Source organism: Dromaius novaehollandiae, chromosome 8, assembly GCF_036370855.1.
Source record: "Dromaius novaehollandiae isolate bDroNov1 chromosome 8, bDroNov1.hap1, whole genome shotgun sequence".
Taxonomy (NCBI): domain Eukaryota; kingdom Metazoa; phylum Chordata; class Aves; order Casuariiformes; family Dromaiidae; genus Dromaius; species Dromaius novaehollandiae.
In genome coordinates, this window is record NC_088105.1 from 11,635,456 (window position 1) to 11,661,304 (window position 25,849).

The following is a 25,849-nucleotide window of genomic DNA, read 5'->3' on the forward strand; positions in this document are numbered from 1 at the left end:
CAGTGTTGTGCATGGAGTCACTGACCCCAGCAAGAGGACGCTGAAGGCACGCAGCGAGAGTCTCTGGCCTGTGCTGTGTGGGGAAAGCTAGGCTGGGGGGAAGCCATCGCTGAAACTTGTAGCCCCCGAGAGAGTCGAGGGCTGTCAAGCAGTTAAAGAAACTGTCTCTCCCCCTCCCTCCCTCCCTCTATCCAAATCAGCAGCAGGAAAGAAGCCGCCACGCTGTTCCGCCGTCCCCTCAGGTCCCCTGTTTCGGCGCACCCTGGAGCTAGCAGTCCGGGTGGTGACAGCTTGTGGCCAGACCCCCAGGCAGGGGCAGGGCAGTGCGCGTGCAGTCCACACCACTCTGCCGCCGCTCCCAGCTCCGCATTTCACAGCAGCGAGCACGCGGGCGCAGGCCCAGGGCTGCCCGCAGGGGTCGAGCTGGTCTCCCACCGCTGCTGGCCCAGGCACGCGTGCGTCCTCCTGCCTCCGCTGTACGGCCCCCCCGCGGGCCCAGGCTGCCTTTCTGCTCCGGCTGGGAGCCTGGAAACAGGGACTCTGGGGCTCGGCTGGGGGCTGCTGCCTGGGCCAGGTGCCTTCCAGCTGGCAGCCGGCACAGCCGGCTCTTCCCGCTGCTCTGGGCGGAGTCAAGTCTGCGACCGAGCTGCCCCCGGCAGACGGAGGCTGCTCCGAGCAGCAGCAGCAGCGGCGGCGGCGGCGCCTCCGGGCTGTGGCCACGCCCCCTCCGCGCGGCGGGGGCGGGGGCTCCGCAGGCTCCGCCCCCCGCGGGCCCGCGGCCGTCGGCAGTTGGCAGCTGGGGGGGGCGGCGCCGGGGGCGGCCCTGCCCCGCGGGCCCTCCGCCCCCGCGGGCGGGGTCGCGTCCCGGTCGCCCTGCTCCAGGCCCAGCGCCGGCCGCTTCTCCCCGAGCAGCTCGCGGGTGCCCGGAGCGCGGGAGACAGGGCCGCGCCCGCAGCCCGGAGGCGCCTCCGCTGCTCCCGGGAGCAGCCTCCCCCCGCCTCCCCGGCCGCGGGCGCGCCGGAAGTGCCGCGCGGGCCGCAGAGGAAGTGACGGCGGGGCGGGGCCCGCCGGATTCAAGCGGCGGGCGCCATGGAGGTGCCGACCTTCCCCCGCTACAGCCCCGGCGACATCGTCGCCGCCCTGCGCGGCCACGTGCTGGCCGGCTCCGAGGCCCGGGCCCTGGCCAAGGGCGACCTGTTCCCCGCCCCCAAGGTGCGCGTGTGCGCGAGCGGCGGGGAGCGCGGCCGGGCCGGGCCGAGGTGGCGGCGGCGGCGGGGGGATGCGCCACGCCGCGCCCGAGCTTCGGGGGCCTCTGCTCGTCTCTGGGCTCCGCGGGAGCTGGGCGAAAGCAGCCGCTGGGGCTGGCGCAGCCCCGCAGCTTCCCCAGCACGGGCTGGACCGAGCCTCGTAAGCGGAGCCGGCAAAATAGCGCTGTAGGCGAAGAACTTGTTGGCCCACAGTGTTGGGTTCCCCCCCCGCCCCTTTTCCTTTTAACAGTGTGGTGAAGTGCCTTACTGTGCCCTGGAGTGACTGTGTCTGTGACTTCTGGTAGATTTTGGCGTCACTTGGTTTGAAAGCTGCTCAGTGAGGAGGAAGAAATTGAAATACAGGGCACAGACATGGCAGTTAGGTCGCCAGCTGCTCTGAGGTGATTCCTGCCTTTTGTAATATGGAATGCAATGGGCTATTACTGCTAGTACTGCAAAGCATTGGGAAGCAGTCCTTCTCTGTTTTTGGGAGTCGGTGTGTTGAAGGCAGACCTGCTTTTATGGCGTAGTCTGGGAGCCCTGAATAATGAAGATGAGATGTTCCTGTGTGTCCTTCCTCTTGCAGCCTGAAGTCTTACACATGATTTTCATGAGAATCCTGCAGAAGGTCTATGGAATCCGCCTGGAGCATTTCTGCGTGGTAGGTTTGTACCTCCAGTCGCAGGCCCCTGGCTGCTGGCTTGAAGAGTTATGTCCCATGACGGGGGAAAGGCCCCAGAACTGTGCTGCAGCCAGGGAGTTTACCAAGGTCTTTTGGCTGGAGAGCCCAGCAGAGCTTACTGGCACCAGCCCAGATGGCTCACCGGTGCCCCCGAGCATCTGAGACTCTTCTGCTGTGGAAAGGCAGGTATTTGAGGAAAGAGATTCAAAACAGGCTTGTAAGGTCAGGATGCGCTATTTAGATCTAGACTCTAAAGCAGGATGCTCCCGTCGGCAGAAGCCCTGGGCTGCAGGAGCCCTTTGCGCAGTCGGTGAGCAGCAGTGGGTGCCAAAGGCTCCTGGAAATCAGGTCATCGGTTTCGGAGCCTCCGTGTGGACACAGGAGTCTGAGTTGAAGCTTGCGGTTTCTGACGAGCTTGGGTGTGGCCCCCACCCCTAGACCTGGGGAGCTCAATGAGAAAGAAACACTTTTCCTCCCCAGAGAAACTTGTAAGAGGAAGCAGCCACATGTCACAGTTAAATAGGGAGACTGAATCTTCTGGGCAACAACTCAGGCATTTTTGTGACTCTTGCAAACAAGGCCCTTCAGAAAGGCCTTTCCCCAGCAAATCCCCTCTGAAACCAGATGGGCCTTGAGGGCACTCCTGGGCCCTAAGGGTCCTGACCAGCCTCACCTGAGGGCTGACATCCCCCCACCTGCCCCCTCTGCCCACTGGAGCCCCCTTTCAGCTCAGGCCCGGGCCTTCAGTCCCTGCCTGAGCTAGGTCCTAGGTGTCCCTGGCCCTGCCTCTGCCTGCTGAATGGCTCTTGGGCTGATGCTCTCGGTAGCTTATTTCCTGGACAGCCCTCTTGGAAGTATGTTGCAGCTTGTCTCCAGTGCTGTCTCTGGTCCTGTTTCAGCTTGGTCCTGGCTGGCCCAGCCAGGCCTCCCTGGCTGGAGCCTGGTAGCGGCTCATGGCTCGCCTTGGCTGGGGCTGTTGCTGGGCCCTGTTCCCAGCACGCGGCTGTGTGTGCCGTGGCAGCCCCTGCAGGACTGCGCCCCGTGAGCGAGAGCCCTGCCCGTGCAGGGGCTGCCCTGGGCTCCCAGCTCACCTCGCCTCGGGGAGTAGCCTGCTGCGGGCTGCGTGTGAGCCAGGGTGCCTAAGGAGGATATGTTTCCCTGCGGCATGAAAGCTTTGCACAGCCCTGGCAAGCACGGCAGGGAACCGGAGCTGCCTCCTGCCAAGTCTCTCAACCTTTTCTTCCCTTCTCTGATATGCCTGCGCTGGGTGTAGCTGGTTTGCTGTGCCGCTGCGCAGTGCTGCGAGCGGCCCCTGCCTTCTCTCGGGCTCCTGCGAAGGCTCTGCCCTGCTGGAGCCGTGGTGTTTGGGCAGAGCGCTTGTGCACAGAGCAGGAAGGGGCCTTGCAGCCGTGGGAGGTAGATCGCTGCCAAGCTGCTTGTTCACGCTGCTGGTGCCCGCTGTGCTCTGTGGTCACTGTGGAGCTGCCTGCGCAGTGTGCCCTGGGCTCCCTGCTCGTGGGGAAGCCTGGACTGCCCTCCGTGACGACACTTGTTAGGCCATTTGTGCTTGGGAACGTGGGAACCAGCTGTTCCAGCCACAGGTGGAGTTCAGTCCCTGTGTGGGTTAAAGAATAGCAAACTGGAACTGTCTAGAGGTAGCTGCTCAGCACGACTTCTATAAAACTTGCTTAGCATGAGTAGCTAAATTTGCTGAAGCCTTAGGCCACCCTTAGATAAAATAATGAACTTTTACTTAGTCCAGTAAGAAAAGGGCCTGAGAGCTGGTTCCAGCTGGGAAGATAAGGAAGCTACAAGCAGTCTGCATTCCTGCGTCTCACCCTCCAAAAGGGAGGATGTCAAGGCTTTGAAATAAGACCAGTGCAGGGCACTAGGACCTTGAGGGACAAAGCCTCAGCTCATTGCTGGGGCAGTGTTAATTGTAATGATTTGGAATCACCTCCTCCTCCTCAGGACCTTGAGAGATAACAGTAAGACCCCAACAAGAAACGAAGGTACAACCGTCAGCAGAAACTGCAACAGTAAAGATGAGGGAGAAAAACAGCCTGCCTAGGAACAACGATGAGACCCACTAAGGAGCAGGAGACCCCAGACCTGAAAGTTACGATTGGTCTGAACTACCGCGTGAGGGGTGGGAAACTGAATTTGGAAAAGCTGTAATTGCCCAGGGATTTCTTTGTTCGGGGTCCCTCGTCGGAGGCACCCAGCTCGAGCTGTAATTACTGCACACACGTTATTAAAATGTAATTATTTAATTTGCTTTGATCTGGCTCTGAACTTTTCTGCGGGAACCTAGGGTTGGGCCCTGTTATGGTGGCCGACAAGCCTCATTTCCGTAACAGTGCGAGCCTCCCTTCAGCTCTGTGTGGGAGACACCTGCACCGCGCTAGCCACATCTGAGTAAGCGGCTCGGGGTAAGGAGGGAGTTTGGGCAGCTTCCTGGCAGTTGCTGGGCAAGCGATGCCTTGCAGAGGCTGTCAGCTGGCTCCGTAGCTTGATGACAGCATACAGGTAACTGATGACGTGTGGATGATGTCGCTGTGAGCTGATTGTGACCCCCCGTTGGTGGCAGAGGGCCATGGGCGCCTCACAAAGGCCTGGGGTCAGTGCGCAAGTCTGCGCGGTGGTGTCTTGTCCTCCTCCCTGCTGGGCACGGTCGTCTTCTCCTGAGGTACCGCGGGTACCGCAGGGCGCTGACGATGGCTTGTGCTTGGGAGAGAAGGGCATGGTGCTGCTCAGAACTGGGGGAAGTAGCTGCTTACGTTCCTGACCTGCTTTTGTCTGAGGACTTGAAGCAGGAAAACCGTTCCGTTCAGCACTTCCATGGAGTCCTGCTCTTTGCGGATGTGTCAGGTGGGTCAAAGCGTTACAAAGGGCGGGCACTGAGAAGAAGTCGCCGACCCGAGCCACTGGGACTTGGTGGGCTTTCTGGAGCCCTGGTCGTGCCAGCCGTGGTAGGGAATGGATCAAAGGAGATCTCTTTGCTGCTGAGGTCTTCTGCTTTGGGGAAGTAGTGCTCAGACATAGCTGAGGTCATGCCACAGGGATTTTCTTTGCTGCCAGCAGCACTGTGGCCTGCTTGTGGTCAGCCGTCCGCTCAGAGCAGCGTGCGTAGGAAGCTCTGAGGCTGCTGCAGCAGCAGCTTGGGCCTGAGCTGTTGACTGCAGTGCCGGCTCTGGAGCTTTGGTGCTGTCTGAGCTAGTCCAGGCTCTGGCTAATGAAGGCATGGGAGATGAGGCCTGAGTGCCTCGCCTGAGGCTTGTTAGTCTTTGTGAGGCCAAACTCGGTGGAGCAGCTCCTGCACAAAGGAACCGGCTTCTCGGGTGCAGCATTTGCTCCCAAAGGCCTCCTGGCTTTCTAGCTGAGCATGTTGCCTGGCCGTAGGCAAGAGGCGAGGCAGCTGTGGGATGTGCTGGAGGGTCCCGGGCACCTGCAGGTGCCAGGCGTAACGTGTGGGTGTGAGGATGGGAAAGCTGACCCTCGGCGGGTGCTCAGAAGCGCCGGTGGACTTGGGCGGCTGTGCCCGCTGCCAGAGGCCCTCCTGCGTTCTCCTCGGCAGTGCCTCTCGGCTGGGTGAAGCTGGTGTGGAAACTGCCCGGTCCTTTGGCCGCGTAGACGCTTCCTGATTTCTTTGCGCCTGTGTGTCCCCGTTCCAGGTTTCACTGCTCTGACAGAGAAATTCAGCCAGAGCATCAGCCTAGAGCAGGGTGCGGATGAGGTGACGCAAACCCTCAATCACTACCTGAGCGACATCTTGGAGGGTAAGTGCTGTTCTGCAGGATTGTGGGGGACTGGGCTGTGGGGAGGCAGAGGTGCTGGGCAGCCTGCCGCTGCCTCCTTGCGCGGGCTGGGGGTTTCTGTGGCCCTGAGGGCCACCGAGAGCAGCTGGGCTCTTCTGGCGGGTGCTTTCTGCTCCCCACAAAGAGCAAGGAGGTGCCCGCTTTCTCGGCACCCGCCCCTGTGGAGGGCCCCCCTGTTCAGCGATGGAGCAAGACTTTGCTGGGGTTGGGGCCCAGGGCACAGTGGGGGCATCTAGCCAGTGTTAGTGGTGCCCAAGTGACCCGGGGGTGGGGGCGCTGACAAATGGGTGTGTTACCTTTGCCAGTGCCTCTTCTCAGGGCCCAGTACTGTAGGTGCCGGTGCTGTGGTGCCTGTGAGCAATGTCGCCAGGCTGGAGCTGTGCTTTCCTGCGCTGTGCCCCACAAAGCAGCACCGCCCCTGTGCTCCTCTCCGAGCAGAGGGACCTGTCCTGCAGCCTTCTTGAAGAAGGCCGAGATGCAAGGCTTCTTTTGCTTTCTTTTGTGTGCAGAGCTGCTGGCTTTTGGAGGGGACATCTTGAAGTTTGCAGGTATGTATTTGTAAAAGAGACGTAGGCCTGTGTGCTGCAGCTGCAGAGGAGTGCTGGGGAGAGGGGAGAGAGAGCCGCGAGCTGGCAGAGCCCGGGGGGTGGCTCTGTTGGCAGCCTGGTGCTCGGGGGGAGCTGCCATCCGGGCCCCCAAGCTGGGAGCTGCAGTGGGACAGCAATGATGTGCAGGGGTCAGGGCGCCCTGGGAGCTGGAGGGTTGGGGCAGCACAGGAGAAAGGAGGGGCCACGAGAGCCCTGGCGTCTCTGCGCTGGAGGGGACTAGCTGGGGGGTGGGTGGGGATGTCAGCGTTCCTCCAGGCCCGCTGCGGGCCCTCTTCCTCTGCCAGCGTGGCTGCTGTTGTAGCTGGCCTGGAAGCGGGGAAGGTGTCCCTGTGCCCAGGGCGCTGTAGTCCGGGGGGATGCCTTCACACAGACGCGTTTTCCTCGTCATGCCTGCTGGTTTCTGCTGTGCCTGCAGGTGGGTGCAGGCCAGGGAGCATCAGGTCTCCTGGGAGCCTTCACTGTGCCCTTGCTTTCCCCAGGGGACGCCATGCTGGTGTTGTGGAGGGTAAAGCAGACCGAGTTGAAGGACACCATCAGCCTGGTGCTGCAGTGCAGCCAGCAAATCCAGGAGAAGTATGGGATCCGTGAGACGGACGTGGGCCAGAAGCTCCGACTGAAGATAGGTATGGGGAGTGCTGGCTTAGCTGCAGCGTGCGCAGATGCACGGCCCTGCGCAGTACTGCAGGGTGCTTTGCAGCATCAGGAGAGGCGGTGATCGCCGCTGGGGCCAGCGGAAGCCTTTCGTGCGGAAGGCTGCTGTGTGCGCTCGAGCAGGCGGTTACGAGCCGCCTGCATGCACGCTGAGCAGCCGGCGAGCAAAGCTGCCGGTCTGCTGGGCCTCTGGTGGGGGCAGCCGCGGGAGGTGCCCTGCGCTGTGAGCACGTTGTCAGCATCAGCTGCGTTTGCCCCTTGGCAGGCACCGCTTTTGGGGACCTCTGTCAGCAGGCCCCTGAGTAGGACCCGCTCCCTGTCGAGAATCACTCTTGAATCCATCCAGACAGACGCCTCCACTTGAAGCAGTTGAGAGGAGGAGGCTGTCTGCAGGGCTGAGCTGCACGTTTGGCCTGTGCAGAGTTGAGCTGCGGGGGAGCCGTGGGGGTCAAAATGCTCTCTGCATCACTTCTGCTTGTCTCTCGCCAGGGATCTCGGCAGGGCATATATCCCTGCTGACTGTCGGAGACAAACGGGAGCAGCACTTCCTGCTCCTTGGCCAGACCGTGGGTGAAGTTTGGCAGGCCCAAAACCTTGCCACCGCAAGTGATGTCGTCCTGTCAGCCGGCTGCTGGGAGCTGTGTGACCAGAGCAAGATCACGGCAAAGAGAATTAAAGGCCAAGCAGCTGCTGTGAAGGTAGGTGGGATGGCCTCTAGAGCGCCTTTGAGGCCCTGGACGTGAGGCAAGAAGGTGAGAGAAGGCTGAGGAGATAGATGCCCGCGGAGGGAGTTGTAGGTGTCAACGTAGGTGGGGAGCGGGAGCGATGGCCCTTCTGTCTCAGGGTTAGCTCTGGATTCCGCTTGCTGGGTTTGGGGAGGGGGTCGGGGGCCCTGGAAGGGTTTGGCTCAACTGGTGACGTCTTCTGTGGGTCATGAAGCTGTTCCTGAAACCTTTTTGTTCTGTGTGCCTTTAGGTTACAGGCGTGGAACGGATGTCTGTGTGTCAACGTGAAGAACTCTTCTCTCAGTTTCCCCAAGCCCGGCTGAACTCCTCTTGTCCTGAACTGTCAGGTGAGCCCCAACTTGGTGATGTTCTGTGGCTGCCCAGAGAGAGAGGGGCGGGCTTCTTCAGGGGCCAGTGAGGAAGGCCCTCTGCCCTCTCCCGCTTGCACTTTGTATTCGCGCCTGTGGCCCCGCTGAGCTTCAGCGGAGGGGCTCGCTGCTTCCTCCGCCTTCCCGGGGGCTGCTCTGGCTGAGCCCCTGCAAGAGGAACAGAGGTGCAGAGGGAGGAGAATTGTTCTCCTCGAGTTCCAGCGCCAGCCCCCGCTTTCCAGCGCTGCCCCTAGGCAGGCTCGCAGCGCCATCCTGCCCGCGACCGCCTGGCTTTTCCTTCCTTAGGCATCCTGAGGCCCGCTGTTACCCTGGCCCCTTGTCACTCTCTGTGGAAGCTGCTGCGCAAGTACATCCCAGCGACGGTGCTGAGGAAGGTATGGCCACAGCTGCCGGGAGCTGCGTTTTTGGAGGGGAGGAGGAGCTGTGCGTTGCAGAGGGGCCGTTCTCAAGAAAGCAGACGAGCAAAGGAAAGGCCCCCTTAGGCGAGAACCTGGGGGAATTGGCACCATGTGGTGCCCGTGCCAGGAGGCTGCCCGCTGTGTGCTCCTGCAGGGAGAGGGGCGGGTGGCGGGAGGTGGATTTCCCTCTGTATTTTCCAGCGCTGTTGTTCTGGACGTGACTGTGGGATAAGAGCAAGCTTCCCCTGGAGTCCCCACAGCGTTGCTGAGGGTGGCCCCTTGTGTCCATGCCTGTAGCAAGGTGTGGTGTTCCTGGCGCTTGTTTCTCTGCTCAGGGATGTATTGCGTGCTTCGGTGTCTGTCCTGCAGAGGCCGCAGCCTGCTTTGCCCAGAAGGGCGGATTTATTCCTTGCTCTGATAGCAGCTGCTCTCAGTGCCCATGTGTGTGCTCTGCCTTGGTATCTGCTGCAGGCAGCAAGGGCTCAGGGAGAGCTGGCTGGTGAAGGTGTCCTGCTCTTGTCTTCCAGCTTGATGACAGACAGCCCCTGGACTACATGTCTGAGCTCCGGCCAGTCACCTGCCTGTTTGTCAAGCTGCATTTTGCTGCCCGTGTCAACTTAGCGCAGCTCTGCAAAGCTATCCAGGACAGCAGCGTGATGATATCGGAGATCATCCGTCCTTACAAGGGCGAGATCAACAAGATCATCATGTTTGATAAAGTGAGTGTGGGGGAGCAGTCCACCCCGCAAAAGTGTGGGCAGCAAACGAGGGAAGTAGCTGTGTCTCTTGAGCGGTGGGGAAAGGAGAAGCAGCTCTGCCTCGGTGGTGGGATCAGCAATCGGCACCCTCTGGCTCGGGGCTGCCCTGAGGTTCTGCCGGTCTCCACGGAGGCCGGAACCTCCCGGCGCGAGCCGTTTGCCGCAGGCGTTGTGACGAGGCGTGCTGTGCGTGTCCTTGGCAGGGCTGCACGTTCCTGTGTGTATTTGGACTCCCTGGAGAGAAGGTGCCCTACGAAAGCGTTCACGCCTTGGAAAGTGCTCTTAAAATCTCCAAGGCGTGCTGCTCGAGGCCTATGAAAATCGAGTGAGTGGGGAGGCGTGTTGCTTGGGACGGCGCAGGGGAGGGAGGGATGGTTTCCCAGAGTGACATGCCCTCTAGCTCGGCCTGCTTGTGTCAGTGACTTTCTGCTGGTCAGAGTTCTTTGGCCTGAGGGGAAGGGTCGAAAACTACCTGGCTGCTCTCCGCAGCCCGTTCCACCCGGGGGTGTCGTGCTGCTGAGCTCTGCCGGTCCCCGAGGTCTGCACTGCCAGGGTGGCTGGCGGTGCGAGGGAGAGGGGTGAGGGTAGGTGGGTGGGCAGGCGGGACTGTGCACGGACGCTGCTGACTGCCTGCCGCTCTCCGTGCGTGCCAGGGCGGTCTCCGTTGGGGTTACCAGTGGGACGGTGTTCTGCGGAGTCGTTGGCCATCGTGTGAGGCACGAATACACAGGTACGACGCGTCTGTCTGAGGAGCGGGTGGCTGGGCTGGGTCTGTTTGACCAGAGCAGTGTGCCAAAGGAAGAGGCGGAGTGGCCGGGAGCAACCTGTTGCCCGTGTCTGCTGGGCTCGGCCTGGGGCCTGTCAGGAATGACAAGAGGCAGAGCGGGTCCCGCTGTGGGGCGGGGGAAGGGGCTCAGAGCCTTGTTGTTCCTCTGGGTTGTGCTCCCAACGGTTTGGGGCTTGCCTGTGCTGGAGGGGAGGCAGCCGTTGGCCTTGAAGGGTGGAGTGGGTTGGTCTCCTAGGTACGTGACTGTGTGCTCTCTCTTTGTGGCAGTCATGGGCCAGAAGGTGAATTTGGCAGCCCGGCTGATGGAGAGCTACCCCGGCATAGTGTCCTGTGACACAGCAACCTACGCCACCTCTCAGCTGCCCTGTTCCTACTTCAAGGAGCTGCCAGAGGTGAAGATGAAGGGGGTTGCGGATCCTGGCACCATCCATCAGTACCTGGGGATGTTGGAGAAGCTGTGAGTGTCCTCTTGGAGCAGGCTGGTTGGGGGCACGGTGGCACTGGGGGTCCAGTCTTGGTCAGCAAAGAGTAGTTGTGCAGAAGAGAGCAAGCTGGCCTCTGCCCGGCCCTGCCATCCCTGGGGCTGAGAAGATGGAAAGCCAGAGCGTGGGTGTGCTTTTGGCCTGCCTACCTGAGTGCCCCTGCTGTTAGGGGACTAGGAGTGAGGCTGTAGGGATGCAGAAGGCTTGTTGGTGCCTGTAGGCACAATGGGCCTTGCAAGCTCTGTCCAAATGGCTTCCATCTGCGCTTTCTGCCCTGCGCTCGCTCCGTTGCATGCGAGACCACTGCAGCATTAATTCTGACCCACGGAGGGGGCTTTCTCCCAGCTGCTGCTGAGCATGAAGCTCACAGAAACCTTGTGGTTAGGCCTGTTCCCGTGGGAGAACGTGGGTCACTGGGACTCTGTTCCTGATGGCTTCTTGCTGAAACTTCGGCTGTTGCCCCGGGCCGGGGTTTGGCAGTCTCTTTGGATGACGTTTTGGACGTTAACATTGCCATCCCCTTGAAACTCCCAAACTCGAGCCGAAGGTGCCTGGTGCTTGGCGTCTTGGCCCAAGAAGTCACCCTTGTCCTCCTGTTGCACACCCTGGCTTGAACCGATAGATCTTGCTTGCCCGTCTTCACCGTGAGAGCATCTGTTCCAAGGCTCTGCTTCTGTAAACCGCTCCCTGGGAGCAAAGCCCGGGGAAGCAGTTGGCAGGACCAGAGACTCGTTTTGCTTGTCCTGCGTGGTCAAGCAGTGTGTTAGCCAGCAGCACTGCCTGGGTTCTTGCTCCTGTCTCTGCTTCCTTTGGGTTTGGCCTCTGGTGCTCGAGTCTTGCTACGGTCCGCTGTCCCGCTGTGGCCGTTGGGCGGCTCTGTGCCCGAAGTTTTCCTAGTGCTTCTTTGGTGTTTGCCCCCTCCGCTGGGTCAGCGTGAACTTTGGCGGTGGGAGCTGGGCAGGATAGCATCCCGCTCGAAAGAAGAGCGGGCACCCACGAGCAAGCGCATCCTCAGCTCCCCGCGTGACTCTACGTCCTCCAGCGTCTGCCCACTTAACTGACTTTTGTTTTTCTCTTCCCCCTTCTAGCATAGCTGGCATGGAGGTTCCGAAGGCGAGGTCCGCGTATCCCACCTTGCTCGGTAGGTGGAGAAGGCCTTGGTCTCCTGAAAGCCAATTTCTGGCCCTCGGTCCCTGTTAGTAGCACTCTGGGAACGGAGAAGCTTTTGCGAGGGATGCCGTTGCCTGCAGTGGCCCTAAGGGTTTGGCGCATACCTTGGCTCCTGGCTGGTTCCTATCTTTGGGGTTGCGCCGCAGCTAGAGGTGGGAAGCAGGACGATCCTGCCACGCTCCATAGCTAGCATGGGGGAACTTCTGAAGCGTGCAGTTGCTCGCAGCCTGAGAGCTGAGCTGATGCCCATATTTGGGCTCGGGAAGGAGCTTTCCCTCTGTCCGACTGGCAGAGTTTATTTGGCAGTGTGTTCTCTACGTGGGAGTCCTCCGAGTTTGTTTCTCGGCACCACCTGGCTCTGTGAGGAGCACCTGCTGCTGTGGAAACCGCAGGGCGCACTGTGTGCCTCTAAGGCCTGCTGCTGTTGCCAGCTGTTTGGGGACTGCAGCTGCTGCCTTAGCTGCAGGGCGCTGGGAAGCACGTTGCGGCTCCCGGTCCCCGGAGGAGACGTTCTGAGTCCCTTTTGGACACAGGTGCCTGCAGTGACTCCGACTGTCCCTTGCAGTCTTGTGCTGGGAAACTGGGGAGTTGTGGGAGGAGGTCTGGACCTCTTTGCCTGTGAGCGAGAGGCCAGGGAAGGAAAGAGGGCGTGGGAGCTGTGCTGTGAGTCAGGCCTCAGGGGAGGCGGGCCTGCTAGTGCCCTAAGGCAGGCAGAGGCGCAAAAGCGGAGGAGCTGTTTGGGTGGGAAGGAGCCCTGGCTGTAGGCAGGCTTGTAGATGCGGTGGCGGGAGGGTGCCGTGGTGGCGAGAGGGAAGGGTGCGGACGGTCCTTTGCTTTTCGGCTCGCTGCGACAGCTTGCTCTCTTGCTTGCCTGCACAGGTCGGGAGAAGGAGATGGCCCTCTTTGAAAGTTACTTGAAAGCCTACGTGGCTAGGAAAGAAAGCCGCATCGTGGCATTTGAGGGCGTTATGGGCTCTGGAAAGAGCCATCTCCTCACTGAACTTGCCTATTTAGGCCAGGCTGCTGGGCACAGGTGAGTGTTGTTGACGGGTACCTGTGGCTCACTTCCCCTGCCCACCCACTGATGTTCGTGGGCTCCTTGAGCCCCTCTGCCAGTGTGCCTGGCCCCTGGACTGCAGCCCTGAAAAGCCTCCTGGAGATGCTGCTTCGGAGCAGCTGCGTGCCCTCCTCCTAGCTCTTGAGGGAGCTAGAGGTGGCTTCTGGAGCCACTGCTCTTCCCCTTGCTGCTTTGGGCCAGGCACAAAGCAAAGGAGAGCCGGAGCTCAGGGCTTCTTGTGCCCCTCCAGACCAAAGAGAAGAAACCCTGGCCTGCCTGACAAATGCTGCTTGCACTGAAGAGCCCGTCTGGGGCCGTGTGTCCAGAGTGCCCTTGCCGTCGGCCCCCGATTACGCCTCTCTCCAAGAGCTTTGTCTTAGAAGGCTGTGGCTGTTTGGGGCGCTCTCTGAAGCTGTCTCTCTTGCTTCTGCATGGCAGGGTAGTGGCTGTGGAGCTGACGGAGCAGAACCTGAGGCAGGCCTGCTCTGCCATGCACATGATGCTGGCTGTGGCCATGGGCCTCCAGGCCTGTCAGTCGTGCAGCGCCAGACAGCTCGTCCTGCAGCAAAAGCTCCGAGGGCTGATGGGAGAGAGCAGCTACTGCCTCCTCAATGTCCCTTTCCTGGTTAAGGTGAGAGTGAGAGCCCTCTCTGGCCAGGGCAAAGGCCTGCTTGTGAGCCGTCCTGTGGTTGCGGTCATTTGGCTGCTCTGCTGGGGAGTGGGCTTAGCTGCCTGGTGGCAAGAGCAGGGGGATACCACGGGCTTCTGTTTGGGGGCCTGGTGGGGGGGCTCTCTGTTTGGGCTGAGTTGAGGTGCCAGGCTGCTGCAGGCAGTTCCTGGTGTGTTGCTTAGCGGCCTGAAAGGGCATTGCAGAGAGGCTTTGAGATGGGGCTGATGAGCTGGTGCTGAGCTCACCGCTGCGCTCACGCTGCTCCATCCCAAGATGCCCATCATGAGGAAACAAGCTCTGCTTGTCCTGCCAAACGATTCCCCCTCCCCGGCCCCGGCCCAACCGCCCCCCAACCCCCAGCTCTGCCAGAGACCCTCAGCAGAGGAGCTCTGTTCTGGGCTCAGGGTGACATCCACACTGTGTCCCCTCCCCGTTGTGTTGGGGAGAGGTAAGATGCTGAGGGCAGCCGCGGCGTTTTGCTCAGTTAGGCTTGTGGGGGGGGTAGGCGTGCTGAAATGCCCTGAGAGGCTGCTTCTCTGTGACTGTGCTTTTCTGGCCAGTTTCCGCTGTCGGAGAAGGTCTCCAAGATGAGTGACGCTCAAAGGACAGCGGCACTGGAGTCAGTGCTTAAGAAAGTGCTACAGAAGGTGAGCAATTCTCTGTATCGTGGGTCGGAGAAGGAAAGCAAGCCGGCCGGCTGAGGGTTCTGCAGGAGAGTGGTGGGAGCTGGCGGGAGGACAAGGTACTGGAGTCCTTGCCCTTCCGAGGCTAAACTGCCCATGCCATGGCCCTGATAACTTTCTTCCTGTAAAGTTGGAGGGCACGTGCTCGGGAGGAGGAGCGGTGTCTTTCTGTGCTCCCTTGCCTGAGAGACCTTAAAGTCTCAGGGAGATTCTGAATGCACAAGTAGCTGGGGAGAGGAGAGAGACTTCGGAGCGTTCTCTGTCTGGAGAGAGGCCGGCCAAAGTTCCTCCTGCGGAAGATGCTTGAGAATCGCTCGGAATCCACCCTGAACAACCGCTTTGTTTCAGACGGTTGAAGAAGAAGTTGTCGTATTTGTCATCGACAACGCGCACTACATTGACGCGACCTCCTGGGCTTTTCTGTGGCGGATGCTCAGAGATGTCCCGGCCTTCCTGGTCATGGGCTTGGCTCCTGGTCGCTCTAGAAGACAGAGGCTTTGCAAAACTGCAGCAGACATCCTGAAGCTGCAGCAAACAACCTGTGTCCATCTGGAAGAGCTGAAACCTTCAGCTGTTGTGCAGAAAGCCTGCCAGGCCCTTGGAGTTGTCAGCATGCCCCGGGCCCTAGAGACGTAAGTGCCAGGCAGGGCCTCTGAGCTCTTCCCGAGGGGTCGAACCTCTGCAGAGGGTGGAAGGGAAGGAACGCCCGGGAAAGGAAGCGCGCGGCTTCTGGAAGCGCCGCTGCGTCTAGGCAGCGTCAGAGCTGGCTTTCTCATGACACACGACGCTGGCAGTTGTGAGCTGAGAGTGGGCAGCTGCCTGGACACAGAGCATAGGAGGTGTCAGCCCTTGTGTGTTGCGCTGGAAGGCAGGCGGGCAGTGGTCCTGGGCCTTGGCGTGGCTGAGGTGTGGGAAGGCATTTGCCTAGGCGGCGGGGCTGATCTGCCGGGGCTGAGGCTCTCACTGGTGCTGGCGAGGGTCGAGGCTGCTGGGGACAGGAAAGACGAGGCTTGCTGCTCTGCGCCTTGGGCACTGTCCGCGACTGTTCTCCTGCGGCTTGCAGCAACCGCTGTATCTTGAGGGCAGCTCACGTGCCAGAGCCGGTGGGAGTCCTGGCCCGTTCAAAAGGGAGGTGTGGCTGTGGTGAAGACGCTGGTGCGAAGTGTGTCCCGCCTCGCTTTGCCTGTGTCAGTCCCTGCTGGATCTGCTCCTTTCCAGGTTCCTGATGCAGAGAAGCTACGGGATCCCATATTACTGTGAGGAACTGCTGAGCCACCTTAATCGCCACAACATGCTCTTGTTCCACCCGCTGCGGAAGGATGGAAAAACGGAGGCCAAGTGGGAGAGCCTCTTCAGTAAGCACCTTTGTGGTGGGCTGCCTGGTTGCTGTGGTCCATCTTCCACAGCACATTCTTGCCCTGGGGTTCCCCTGTGAATTTGGCCCAGTCAGATGTTGCAGCAGTACCGAGCTTGGTGTGGATCAGGTGTGGGTTCCTCCATGCCTTGCTGCTGGGATAGGCCAAGCACGGGCTGGGGAGTCTTGGTGGCTTTGAGAGGGCCAGCGCTGCTGCTGTGGCAGAAAATTGCAAAGGAGGAGAAGAGAGGCTCCCTGGCACTAAGCTAAGCCCTGGAATGGTTTGGGACGAGCGTGACCTGGGGCGGTTATTCTGCAGCGGTGCCGAGAGTCACGTGGCTGCAGCGGTCCTTGTCGGCAGCCCCGCGGCTGGATTTCTGCTGCCGCTGACCCCAGGTCCCAGCTGCTGAAGACCTGCTGGGGGGTGAATGCTAAAGGGTGGAGGACGGAGGGAGGGCAGATGAGTAACGTGTGCAGGCAGGCAGTCACGGCACAAACTGCCTCCCTTTGATAATCGCTTTATCCTGCTCTCTCGCTCCGCTCAGCTTCTGCGATGGAGGCTTCTCCTGGGGCAGCATGCCACAGCTCCAGCGCGGGGAAGGACTGCAGGGTGTGCACCGTCAGACCTGACGTGAACCTGCAGAACACCGTGCTTCCCCCCACCCTGAAAGGTGAGGGGCCGAGCCCTGCTGGGGCATCGCCGGGCTTCTTTCCCGGGGCATTGGCTAGAGAGAGGCTGGGCGTCCGCGTGCTGCCGAGTTGCCCCTCTCAGCTCTGCTGGGAAGGTGGCTGTGGTCCCGCTGGCTCTTCCCGTCTCTAGGGGTGCTGGGTGGGAGGCTGTGAATGAGCATCCCTGCCCTCTAGCAAAGATGGGTGGCCTGGGTTGCGCCTGCCCAACGGGTTTGGTCCCTAGGAAGCAAGGCTAGAATCTACCATGTCCTGTGTGGAAGCTGATGCAGCCTCTGCAGCCTTGGTCTTGGGAGAGGGCAAGAGAGAGACCTGCGGCTTGTTTTTGACAGAGATTGCGCTGACTGAGCTGGACAGCATGGAGCCCTCAGAGCAGCTGGTTTTGAAGTGTGCAGCCATCATCGGGCTGATGTTTACCACCGAGCTGCTGTTCCACATCCTTCCCACGTGGACCAAGGCTAAGATGGAGAAGGCATTGAACGTCCTGGTGAGAGGCCGCATCTTGAAGTGGCTGAAGGCTGAAAAGGTGGCGGAAGACAGCAGTGTTTCCACCGAGGGGTCCGTCGCCTCTCTGGAGGAAGAGTGCGGTAAGTGGTGATACCACGGCCCTGGGAGCGCTGTAGGCTCCTGCCGCTCCCGGCCGTGTGCCTGGCGGGGCTCCCCAGGGCACGCCGCACTGTCCCCCCAGCGGTGTGTAATGCCCAGGGCACCCTGGTAGTTAGGGATGGGTTGTTAAGAGCTCGGACAAGGAAATCTCAGGGGGCGCGTGTGCCCCAGGCTTTGTGCTGGAGGGAAACGTTCCAGTGAGCTGCTCCGAGTGCCTCCGCTACCCTGCCTTGAAGCGCTGCTCAGTGCCTGTGCAGGGGAAGGGGCAGGAAACACCTGATGTCCCTGCCCAGCCTCCTGCAGTGTCCAGAGGGGAGGTGTTGTGCGTGGATTTTTATTCCCCGCTGGCGCCGGGGGGAGCGTGGGAAGCTGGGACCGCCTTGCAGAGCGGGAAGAAGGAGCTGGCTGTGGCTCGCTCCTGCTGCTGGCAGCATCGCCAGCTCCTTGCCGGAGCGCGGCTGAGCGCCGTCCGTTGGGAGGGAGGGCAGAGCAGCAGCCTGTTGCGCGGGCCATGCTAGTCTCAGCAAGGCGAACTGGGCCCTTTTGCTCTAGTGCTGCAAGGCTTTGAGCGCAGGAGCGCCGGTTTCCCGCCGAGGAGCCGCGCCAAGGCCTGTCTTTCACCTGCCGGCTGTGGCGGCCCTGCGCTCTGGCTGATGCCAAGCCCCGTTGCCTTTCAGGTGCCCAGAAGTGGTCCTCGGGTGAGACCGAGAAGACCGCGAGGCTGCAGTGCGGCGTCCTGGCCTTCTGCGCCCCGCTGCTGCGGGAGGCTGCCTATGAGCTGTGGCCCAAGGCGCAGAGGGTGGCCATGCACCACAAGTGCACGGCCTTCCTGCAGAGGCAAGTGCACAAGTGCCAGTGCTGCGGCGGAGGGGACTTTGTGGCTTTCCACCGCTTTGCCATCAGCGGCATCCAGGAGGGACAGAGCTGTGACGACTTCCCCAGCAAATGCTACTTGCCCAGCTGGGAGGCCTCCCTGGGCCAACCCGAGACGGAGCGAGATGAGCAGCCCACCACTTCGGGTACGTAATCTGCCGTGCCCTGGAGCCTGGGCCCTCCCCACTGTGGTTGCACAGTTAATGGAAGTGCTCCTGTCTCAAGCCCTGTCTGCAGAAGCCTTTCCCGGAAGCCTAGGGCTGCTTTCAGTGCAGTGCAGATGCGTTCGCAGGACTAGCTTAGGCCTCCAGTGAGCACAGCTGCACGGCCAGAGACATGCTGTGGACCCAGCGTAGAGCCTCTGTGCCCTTGAGTGCCCTCCTGCGTTTCCCTGGAATTACCAGAGCGCAGCCCATCTCCTTGCAGTGCCAAGAGCCTCAGGGTTGCACCCCCCAGCCCAGCAGGCCGAGGTGTGTTTCCTGGTGGGTCCGCTACACTTGCCGGAAACATAACAGCCCTGCGGCGAAGGCAGATCGCAGGGGAAGGGGCCAGGAAGAGATGCGCCGTCGGCGCCTTGACTCTGCTCTCCTCCTCTGCTACAGCATGCCAGATGTAGCTCTTCCCCCTTGTGAGGTGAGAGGTGTTTAACTTGTGCTTTGTTTCCAGAGACTGCAAAAGCGCTGCAGGAAGGGAAGAGCGTCCTGGTGGTGACTTCTCGGTGAGGAGAGGAGGTTTTGATTATCTCTGGAAGTCAGCGGGCTCAGGGTCTCCAGAGGGGGCAAGTGGAGTTCCCAGTTTTGCCGGCTAGCTGTGACACTAGCTTAGGCAAGAGCTGGCCTGTTGGGTGGGAGCTGGGATGCGATGGCCCAGGAGATGAGCATCCTTGAGGAAGCCCGGGGGCTCCCAGTGAGGATGGCCACGCTAGGGTGGAGCAGCCCTGGCTTTCTAGCTGTACGAGAGCAATGTTGCGAGCCGGGTAGCAGAAAAGCAGCCGCTGGGAGCAGGGAGGCTTGTGGAAGGTGCCGCAAATGCCCGCTTGTCATCTTGCCTGCCTAAAAGACTAATGTTGCTCCAGAGCAGCGTCAGCAAAGGCTAATGCCAAAGCAATAGCTGGCCACTGCTTGAAAGGGGAGGTGTTGCTCCTCGTCTCACTTTTGCCCTGCCTGGCCAGGCTCTCCTTGTGCTCTGGGGCTGCGGGGCTCCCGAAGACTGCCCAGTGCACTGGTTGACATTGCTGCAGTGGGAGAGAACAAATCTTGCCAAAAAGCACTGGGTTAGTGGGTGGTACTGGCTTTGCTTGCAGTCAGGGGAGAGCCAAAGCTCTCGAGCGAGGAGAGAAGGCAGCAGAAGAGCGGAAGGGAGGAAGGAGCATGGGGGGGGAGAGAAAGCAAGGTTGGGGGGACCCAGGCCACTCAGGGGTCGGCCGCGTCGACCCACTGTCACATGGAATGCCACTGGGAAACTGGTTGCCATTGTGTGGGGCAGACAGAAGAACCAACCAGCGCGCTCGTATGATGCATGCGTGCGTGTGGCCTTGTGCTGCGCTGGAATGTGCTGTCGGTCTCGGCAGCCAGACCAGCGCAGGTGACACTCGCGTGTCTCTTCTTTCTCCGTGATCTTGTCTCCGAGTAGAGCGACGCAGCGGTTTCTGGCCAAGACCGAACAGATCCCTACGGTGGCCAGCGAGACCAAAGGGATGCGCGGTGCCGTGCGTTCCTGCGAATGCAAGGCCATCGTGGAATTGGTGCTCGTGCCCTTGGCTCACCACCACATGGCAATGGGCAACGATGCCAGAGCCCTTTATTATCTGCTGGAGTGCGCGGCTGCCTACTTGCACGTCTGCGACAACTACCTGGTGAGCTGCCCTGCTTGCCAGAGCCCACTGCACATGGAGTCCTCTCAGCGGCCTTGCCCTGGGCAAGCCAATCTCCCCATTGCAAAGGGACATGCCTCTGTGGGGACCTGGGGATGGACAGCAGGGCTCAGACTCAGGGGTTTCCTGCTGCTTGCCTCTCCTGTGGCAAGAGACGCAGGGCAGAGAAGCAGGACCTTGGCGCAAGGTGCGCCTGCCTGCAAGGAGGTGGTGCGAAGGAGCCCTGGTGGCTGTGGTGTGTGTGGGGGTGGGCGTTGCCGGGGCAGACGCGTGCCCTCCTCGGAGAGATGCTGGAGGCGAGTGGGAATGAGGGGGCTGCAGGCAGGCTCCACCCTGACGCTCGCCTGCTCTCTGTGTGCTTGTTCAAAGGCTTTTACAAATCTGACCAAAGCAGAGGTCCTGATGAGCTCGGAAAGGGCTAAGAAAGCCAAGGTGCTGGCCTGCTTTGAAGAAGCCACCTTCCTGAGCCTGAAAGGGGAGGTAAAGTGATAGGGAGGCTCTGAGGGCTCTCCTGGTGGGAGGAGTTGGATGCCTTGCTGGGGAGTGGGGGGGCTGTCCCTGGCCCTGAGAGGCACGGCTGCTGTGAGCAGCCTTTCCTGTGACCGCCTTGCCCTCTGGCCAAAGCCAGTCGAAGCCCTTGGCCTTGAATGAGCCAGAGACTTGAAATTTGGGGTGTGCTCAGTCGGAGCCCTTTGGGCCTGTCCGAAGGACCCTTCTCCTGTGCAGGTCTGCTACAATATGGGCTGCACGGACCTGGCAGAGATGACGACGAGAAAGGCCTTGAGCCTGCTAAACAGGCAATTCCCGGTCACCTCAGCTGGCGTGGTCTTTAAATCTCTTCTGGAGAAGTTGAAGCATGCCTCTTGGGAGGCGACCAAGGCCTCCTGCCTTCATCAAGAGGCCAGGTAAGCAGCTGAAGGGAAAGAGGAGGGAAGAAAGAGGCATTTTCTTCGTGGTCCTGAGCCCCTCGGCCCACCCCCACCTAGGCTGAAGCCCAGACTTTACCAGAGCATAGGTCTTGACATGGGGAAAGCTGCGGAGGGGCCTGGAGGCTAACGGATGGGGGAGCCGGCACGTGTTGGCTTGTGGGGGATGGTGCGGGTGAGAGCAGAGCAATGCTCCCAGGGAGTACAGGCTGCCGAGGGAAAGGGAGTGTGCGGGAAGGAGCAGGAGGGGGGCATGGAGGGGGAAAGTGGAGGTGGGGTGTGAGAAGGAGGAAGCTCAGGGGCTGTAGCCGGGTGCGAGCCTCCCGTACAGCAGCCCTTTTCCTCCTGGTGCCCACTTTTGCTCGGCCTCTCTGGGCTGCAGTGCCACCGTGTGTCCTTGTTAGCAGTCCTCTTTCCCCGGTGGTGCTTCTTGGTTCTGCCGCCTCCATCCCTGCAGCCCTGCCTGCACCAGCTGCCTCCTCTGCCCCCCTGCTTCCCTCGGCCCTGTCTGACTCGGCCCTGCGTCGCTAGCGGCTGCGGCCCAGCAGTTTCTCTTGTGTGGCAGGAGGGAGAGGCTCCCCTGGCTGCTCCGGCAGAGCCGCTGCCTTTTCTTGCTGCGGCAGCTCTTCAGCCTGGAGAGTGCTTCCAGCGGCCGGAGGCGCTCGCGCCTGGCAGCGCTCATGGAGGTCAACACGGCCGAGGAGTCCGGGGATGCGAGTCACGTGAGTGCCTTCTCTCTGCAGCAGCAGACACGTTTCTGACATAGCTCCTTTCCCCTGGCCTGGCAAGAGGAGCAGCGGGCTCTGCCCTGGCAAGAAGAGGCCAAATAGGCCGGAGACGTCCGTGTCCCTGGACTCTTCTTTACAAACTTCCGGAAGATGCGGGTTGCTGTTCTTTTTGGTTGTTCCTCTCATCGGATTTGTTTCATAACTGTAACCGGTGGGCTGATTGTGGCTTTAAGCCGGCACCAGTTTCTGTGCTCTGCAGTTTCCTTGTGGCCTTTTCTAAACCTGGTGCGCGACACCCCGCAGCCCTCGTTTTGACACGGCCGCGGTTAGCAGCGGCACTCGTAAGAATGGCTTGTCGTTCGGGTGAGAGGCCTGCGAGTAAAAGAGAAGAGAGAACCTGGCTGTTGGGTTTATGGCCTGAGCCCTCTAGGCCAGAGAATCGCCCTGGCGAGCTTCAGTCTTGTGCATTCTCCTGTTTGGACCATTTCAGATCCTCTGGGCCTACGTGGAATACGCCCAGCGCTGCCAGGACCTGGGCTGCCGGGAAGAGTGGCTGCAGTACGGGCGGGCGGCCATGCAGCTCAGCTCCGACGTCGAGCCCTTTGGAGGAGGGGTATTAAACGCCGCAAAATTCGCCCAGGCCCTGTCCCATCTGAACCTCAGCCTGGGAAATCTGCCCCTCTCTGTCGATGTCGGTATGTACTGCCCCCAGTCCCTGCGAGAAGAGGTCTCCGCAGAGAGAGCGAGTCTGTGCGAGTCTGCTGCTTTTTTTATTTTTCCTTGTTTTTTTTTTCCTTGCCAGGCTATCGTGCCAAGAGCCTGTGCGCAGAGCTGGAGCAGCCCGATCTAGACCGTGAGGTTCTGGCCACGCTCTTCACGGCGCTCTTCCTCCAGATGAGGTAATGCTGCTGCTGGCCAGGCTGCTGGTTGTGTGGTGTCAGGGGACCACCAGAGATCCCTCTTGTGTCATTCCCTGCGCACAGAGAAGAGGGCTTTTTGGTTTCTTCTTTGACGCTCGCTGGCTGTATCTACGCTGGTAAATTAAATAATGCCAGGGAACGTTGCTGGCCATTTGGGAACGCGCGTGTCTGCTTTTAAACTGCTCGAACAGTTCCTGGCTTGGTTTTGGCCCTTGCCACGTGCTGCTTCCCCCAGTCAATTCCCAGGCCTGGTATAGGAGCGAGCACAGTGCAGGGAGCCGTTGCACTAGGCAGTTTGGGGGCGCCCACTGTGTCTTGGGCGCTAGCCAGGTTTAACTGTGTGGACACGGGCCTTTCCCTGCCCCTTGGCCTTGGTGCCCGAGGCGGCTCTGGATTCGGTTCACGCACTCGTCTAGGGGAAGCTCGCAAGAGGAACAGTTTCTGAACAAAGTGCACTCTCTAGGCCAGCGTGGAGGGTCCTGGGGATCTGTGCATGCTCTTCTGCCTGTTTTGACTGAAAGACTTTGATGGAAAGGTGACTAGCTCTGCTGCTGGGCCAATGGGAAAGCCCTGGCCGCATGGGAAGGATGCCTGAGTTTTGTTTCGGGCCTTGCCGTTTGAGCTGGGGTCACTGAAGCCTTTCCCCGGAGACTTGTTGCCAGAAGATTACTGGGTGAAAAAAAGTCCGAAGGAGAAACTCTGACGGAGTTGCCGGAAAGAGCGCAGAAGGGAAAGAGAGGGATGATGGGAAGGGGAGCGGGAAGCATCTGGAGGTGCTGACCTGGACCCCACCCCGGGGAGATGCTCCATGGAGGCTCGTTGTCTCCCTGCCCAGGTACCCGGAATGTGTGGAAGTGCTCGCCAGGCTAGAGAAGCAGGTGGCTGGAGAGCACCGGATCATCGGGCAGGCGTGCTTCTTCTCCTGCTGCTTAGACCTCTTGCTTTATGCTGGTAAGTGCTCAGTGAGGAGGGCCACAGAGAGCCAGGAGGCTTGCAAAGAGGGTTTTTCTCCTGATACAGCGCTCACCCCAGAGCCCTCAGCAATCCTTTTACTTTCTCCTCAGGGTCCTTGGCAATTTGGCCGTGCGTGTGCGTGCGTGCGTGCGTGCCTGTCTGTCTGTCTCTCTCTTTCCTCCCCCCTCCCCCCACCGCCTTTCTTTTTCTGCAGCACTGCTTCTCTGAGACACGTTTGTATTACAGGCTGGGAGTATAAGTCATTTGAGGAGTGCAGGAGCTTCGTAGAGCAGAATGAAGCAAACTGCATCCTCAAATCACAGAAGAGCATCCTGTTTGGGCTGTTTTCATCCCTGGCTCTTTGGTAAGTTAGAGGGTTGCTTTGAGTGGCGAGAGGTCCCAGGCAGCGGTTCTGGCAGGGGAGGTGGGAGCTCTGGGCTTGTCACGTCCCCCGTCCCATCTCCAACAAGGTGGCCGTCCCTGGGGTGCTGTGATGAAAGGGACTGGGGGGGCCGTGCACTGGGAGCAAGGCGGCAAGCAGCCTAAGACTTGTTAGCCGAGGAGACAGTCCAGTTACTCGATCATCTCCACAAAATGTGTGAGTGTGTGTGTGTGTGTTTCTCTCTGCACCATGTAGGTTTGCAAGGCTTGGGCAATGGGACAACTTCCAGAAGCCCTTTGAAAAAGCCAAGCAGCTGCTGAAGGGAGCTGACGCCTCTGTGCCTGCCACGCAAGCGTGCAGTCGGCTCCTGGAGTGCTACAGCCTGCTGCTGAGAAAGGACATTGAGCACAGCTCGGCGAGGGCCTGGGAGAGCCGTGCCGGGGCTCTAAGGGTGAGGGAAGAGGAGGACAGGGATGTGCGTGCTGTAAGGGGACTCCAGGGACAGGGGTGTTCCTAACAGCCGTGGCTTGACAAGGCCAGGTGGAAGCAGCCGTGATGGGGTGGAGCCAGGGGAGAGGCAGAGGGTAGTGGGTTAGAGAGGAATATGGCGAAAGCCTCCTCTCGCAGGGGTCTCGGCAGGAGGTGGAAGAGAAGGCGGTCAGGTGAAGGGTGTCTTGCTGGGCGTGTGAGAATTCCCTTGTGGGAATGGCCTGCAAGAGAGGAGAAGAGACTTCCACAGCCGTGAGCTAGTGAGCCCTGCTTGAAATGCCTGTGCCATATGAGGGCTTCTGGCTCCGGAGAGCTTTGTGTGGTACGTCAGCCTTGCTGGCTGTGCGCCCCTTGTCGCTTTGGGGCTGGTTTTTCTCCTTGGGGAATAGGTGCTGTCCTCAGTGGCAAGCCGTTGCCGAGCTCGATGCCTTTTCCTGACGTGCCTCTCCGTTGTTCTCTCGGTAGCTGGCCGAAGAGGCTTTCGCGCGGTGCTCTACAAGCCCCGTCTTCTACGCCAGAGTCTACCACCTGAAAGCGTACATTTTCCGCATGCTGGGTGACAAACACGAGAGCCAGCTGTGCCTCACCCAGGGCCTCCAAGCCTGTGCGCTGAATGGCAACCTCCTGGAGAAGACGTGGCTGGAGATGAGCTCTGTAAGTTGATGCTCTCTGCCTTTGAGTTGCTTCCTGGGCAGAGGTTCAGCCTGCCCTTGGAGGAGGTGGCCCAGACTGTACTCCAGCAGGCCCACGTAGGGAAAGCCCCTGGAGAGCAGCAAGAGCATGCGCTGAAAGCCCTTGGGGAGCTGGTAGGTGCTCTTGGCCCTCCTCACCAGCAGGGCGGTGGCAGCTGTGACACGTCTCACCCAGGCAGGGCTGGAAGGAGCCCTGAGGAAGCAGCGTGCGCTGCAGCTCCTTCCTCGCAGCATCTCTGCTGGGCTGAGGACTGGAGCAGCTTAATCTTTGCCTCTCCCTTAAGCCAGCTCTGGGAGCCCGGCATCAGCCTGCGCTGAGTCTGCATTTGCTTTCCCTCTCCTTGCCCTCCCCGAGAGGCTTTTGCAGCTTGGCAAGCTGGTGGATGGATGGAACAAGCTCCTGTGCCAGGCCTCGCTTGCCTTGCTGGCCAGCGCTTACAGCTCTGGGGCTCTCCTGTTCTCCTCGGCTCTCACTCTGGCTTTTGTTTTCCTTAGGAGCAGTGGTCCACTGGAAAGGCCTTCAGGCACCAGTCTCCCCCGGGGCCAGCTCCCGAAGCAAAGCCAGAAGTCTAGCTCCAGGTACCTGCTGAAGCTGCCAGTACTGCAGAGCACGGATGCTCCTCCATGAATTAAATAATTAAATCCCACCATCGTCTCAGTGTTGTGCATGGAGTCACTGACCCCAGCAAGAGGACGCTGAAGGCACGCAGCGAGAGTCTCTGGCCTGTGCTGTGTGGGGAAAGCTAGGCTGGGGGGAAGCCATCGCTGAAACTTGTAGCCCCCGAGAGAGTCGAGGGCTGTCAAGCAGCTAAAGAAACTGTCTCTCCCCCTCCCTCCCTCCCTCTATCCAAATCAGCAGCAGGAAAGAAGCCGCCACGCTGTTCCGCCGTCCCCTCAGGTCCCCTGTTTCGGCGCACCCTGGAGCTAGCAGTCCGGGTGGTGACAGCTTGTGGCCAGACCCCCAGGCAGGGGCAGGGCAGTGCGCGTGCAGTCCACACCACTCTGCCGCCGCTCCCAGCTCCGCATTTCACAGCAGCGAGCACGCGGGCGCAGGCCCAGGGCTGCCCGCAGGGGTCGAGCTGGTCTCCCACCGCTGCTGGCCCAGGCACGCGTGCGTCCTCCTGCCTCCGCTGTACGGCCCCCCCGCGGGCCCAGGCTGCCTTTCTGCTCCGGCTGGGAGCCTGGAAACAGGGACTCTGGGGCTCGGCTGGGGGCTGCTGCCTGGGCCAGGTGCCTTCCA

General features: G+C 60.6%; 1 protein-coding gene across 1 annotated transcript; it reads left to right on the forward strand.

The window, feature by feature from the left end:
- Positions 1–11: 11 nt before the first annotated feature.
- LOC112983822 (adenylate cyclase type 10) lies at positions 12–25,256 on the forward strand. The gene is made up of 33 exons (XM_064516405.1): positions 12–16; positions 575–1,212; positions 5,604–5,708; positions 6,257–6,295; positions 6,835–6,978; positions 7,496–7,704; positions 7,982–8,078; positions 8,406–8,494; positions 9,046–9,237; positions 9,480–9,601; positions 9,930–10,006; positions 10,331–10,520; positions 11,634–11,686; positions 12,595–12,748; positions 13,211–13,403; positions 14,003–14,089; positions 14,474–14,757; positions 15,344–15,480; positions 16,025–16,150; positions 16,499–16,753; positions 17,450–17,791; positions 18,312–18,363; positions 19,278–19,500; positions 19,888–19,998; positions 20,245–20,423; positions 21,010–21,166; positions 21,663–21,867; positions 21,975–22,071; positions 22,928–23,043; positions 23,293–23,410; positions 23,684–23,879; positions 24,383–24,571; positions 25,105–25,256. Exons 1-33 carry the CDS (start codon positions 12–14, stop codon positions 25,180–25,182), a joined length of 5,259 nt encoding a protein of 1,752 aa, XP_064372475.1. The 3' UTR covers positions 25,183–25,256.
- Positions 25,257–25,849: the final 593 nt, after the last annotated feature.

What these genes read in the sequence shown, in the direction of transcription:
- LOC112983822 (XM_064516405.1), top strand. An exon ending in CTGGGGATGTTGGAGAAGCT is followed by an intron (nt 10,521 to 11,633) that starts GTGAGTGTCCTC and finishes TCCCCCTTCTAG; the next exon opens with CATAGCTGGCATGGAGGTTC. An exon ending in CGCGTATCCCACCTTGCTCG is followed by an intron (nt 11,687 to 12,594) that starts GTAGGTGGAGAA and finishes TTGCCTGCACAG; the next exon opens with GTCGGGAGAAGGAGATGGCC.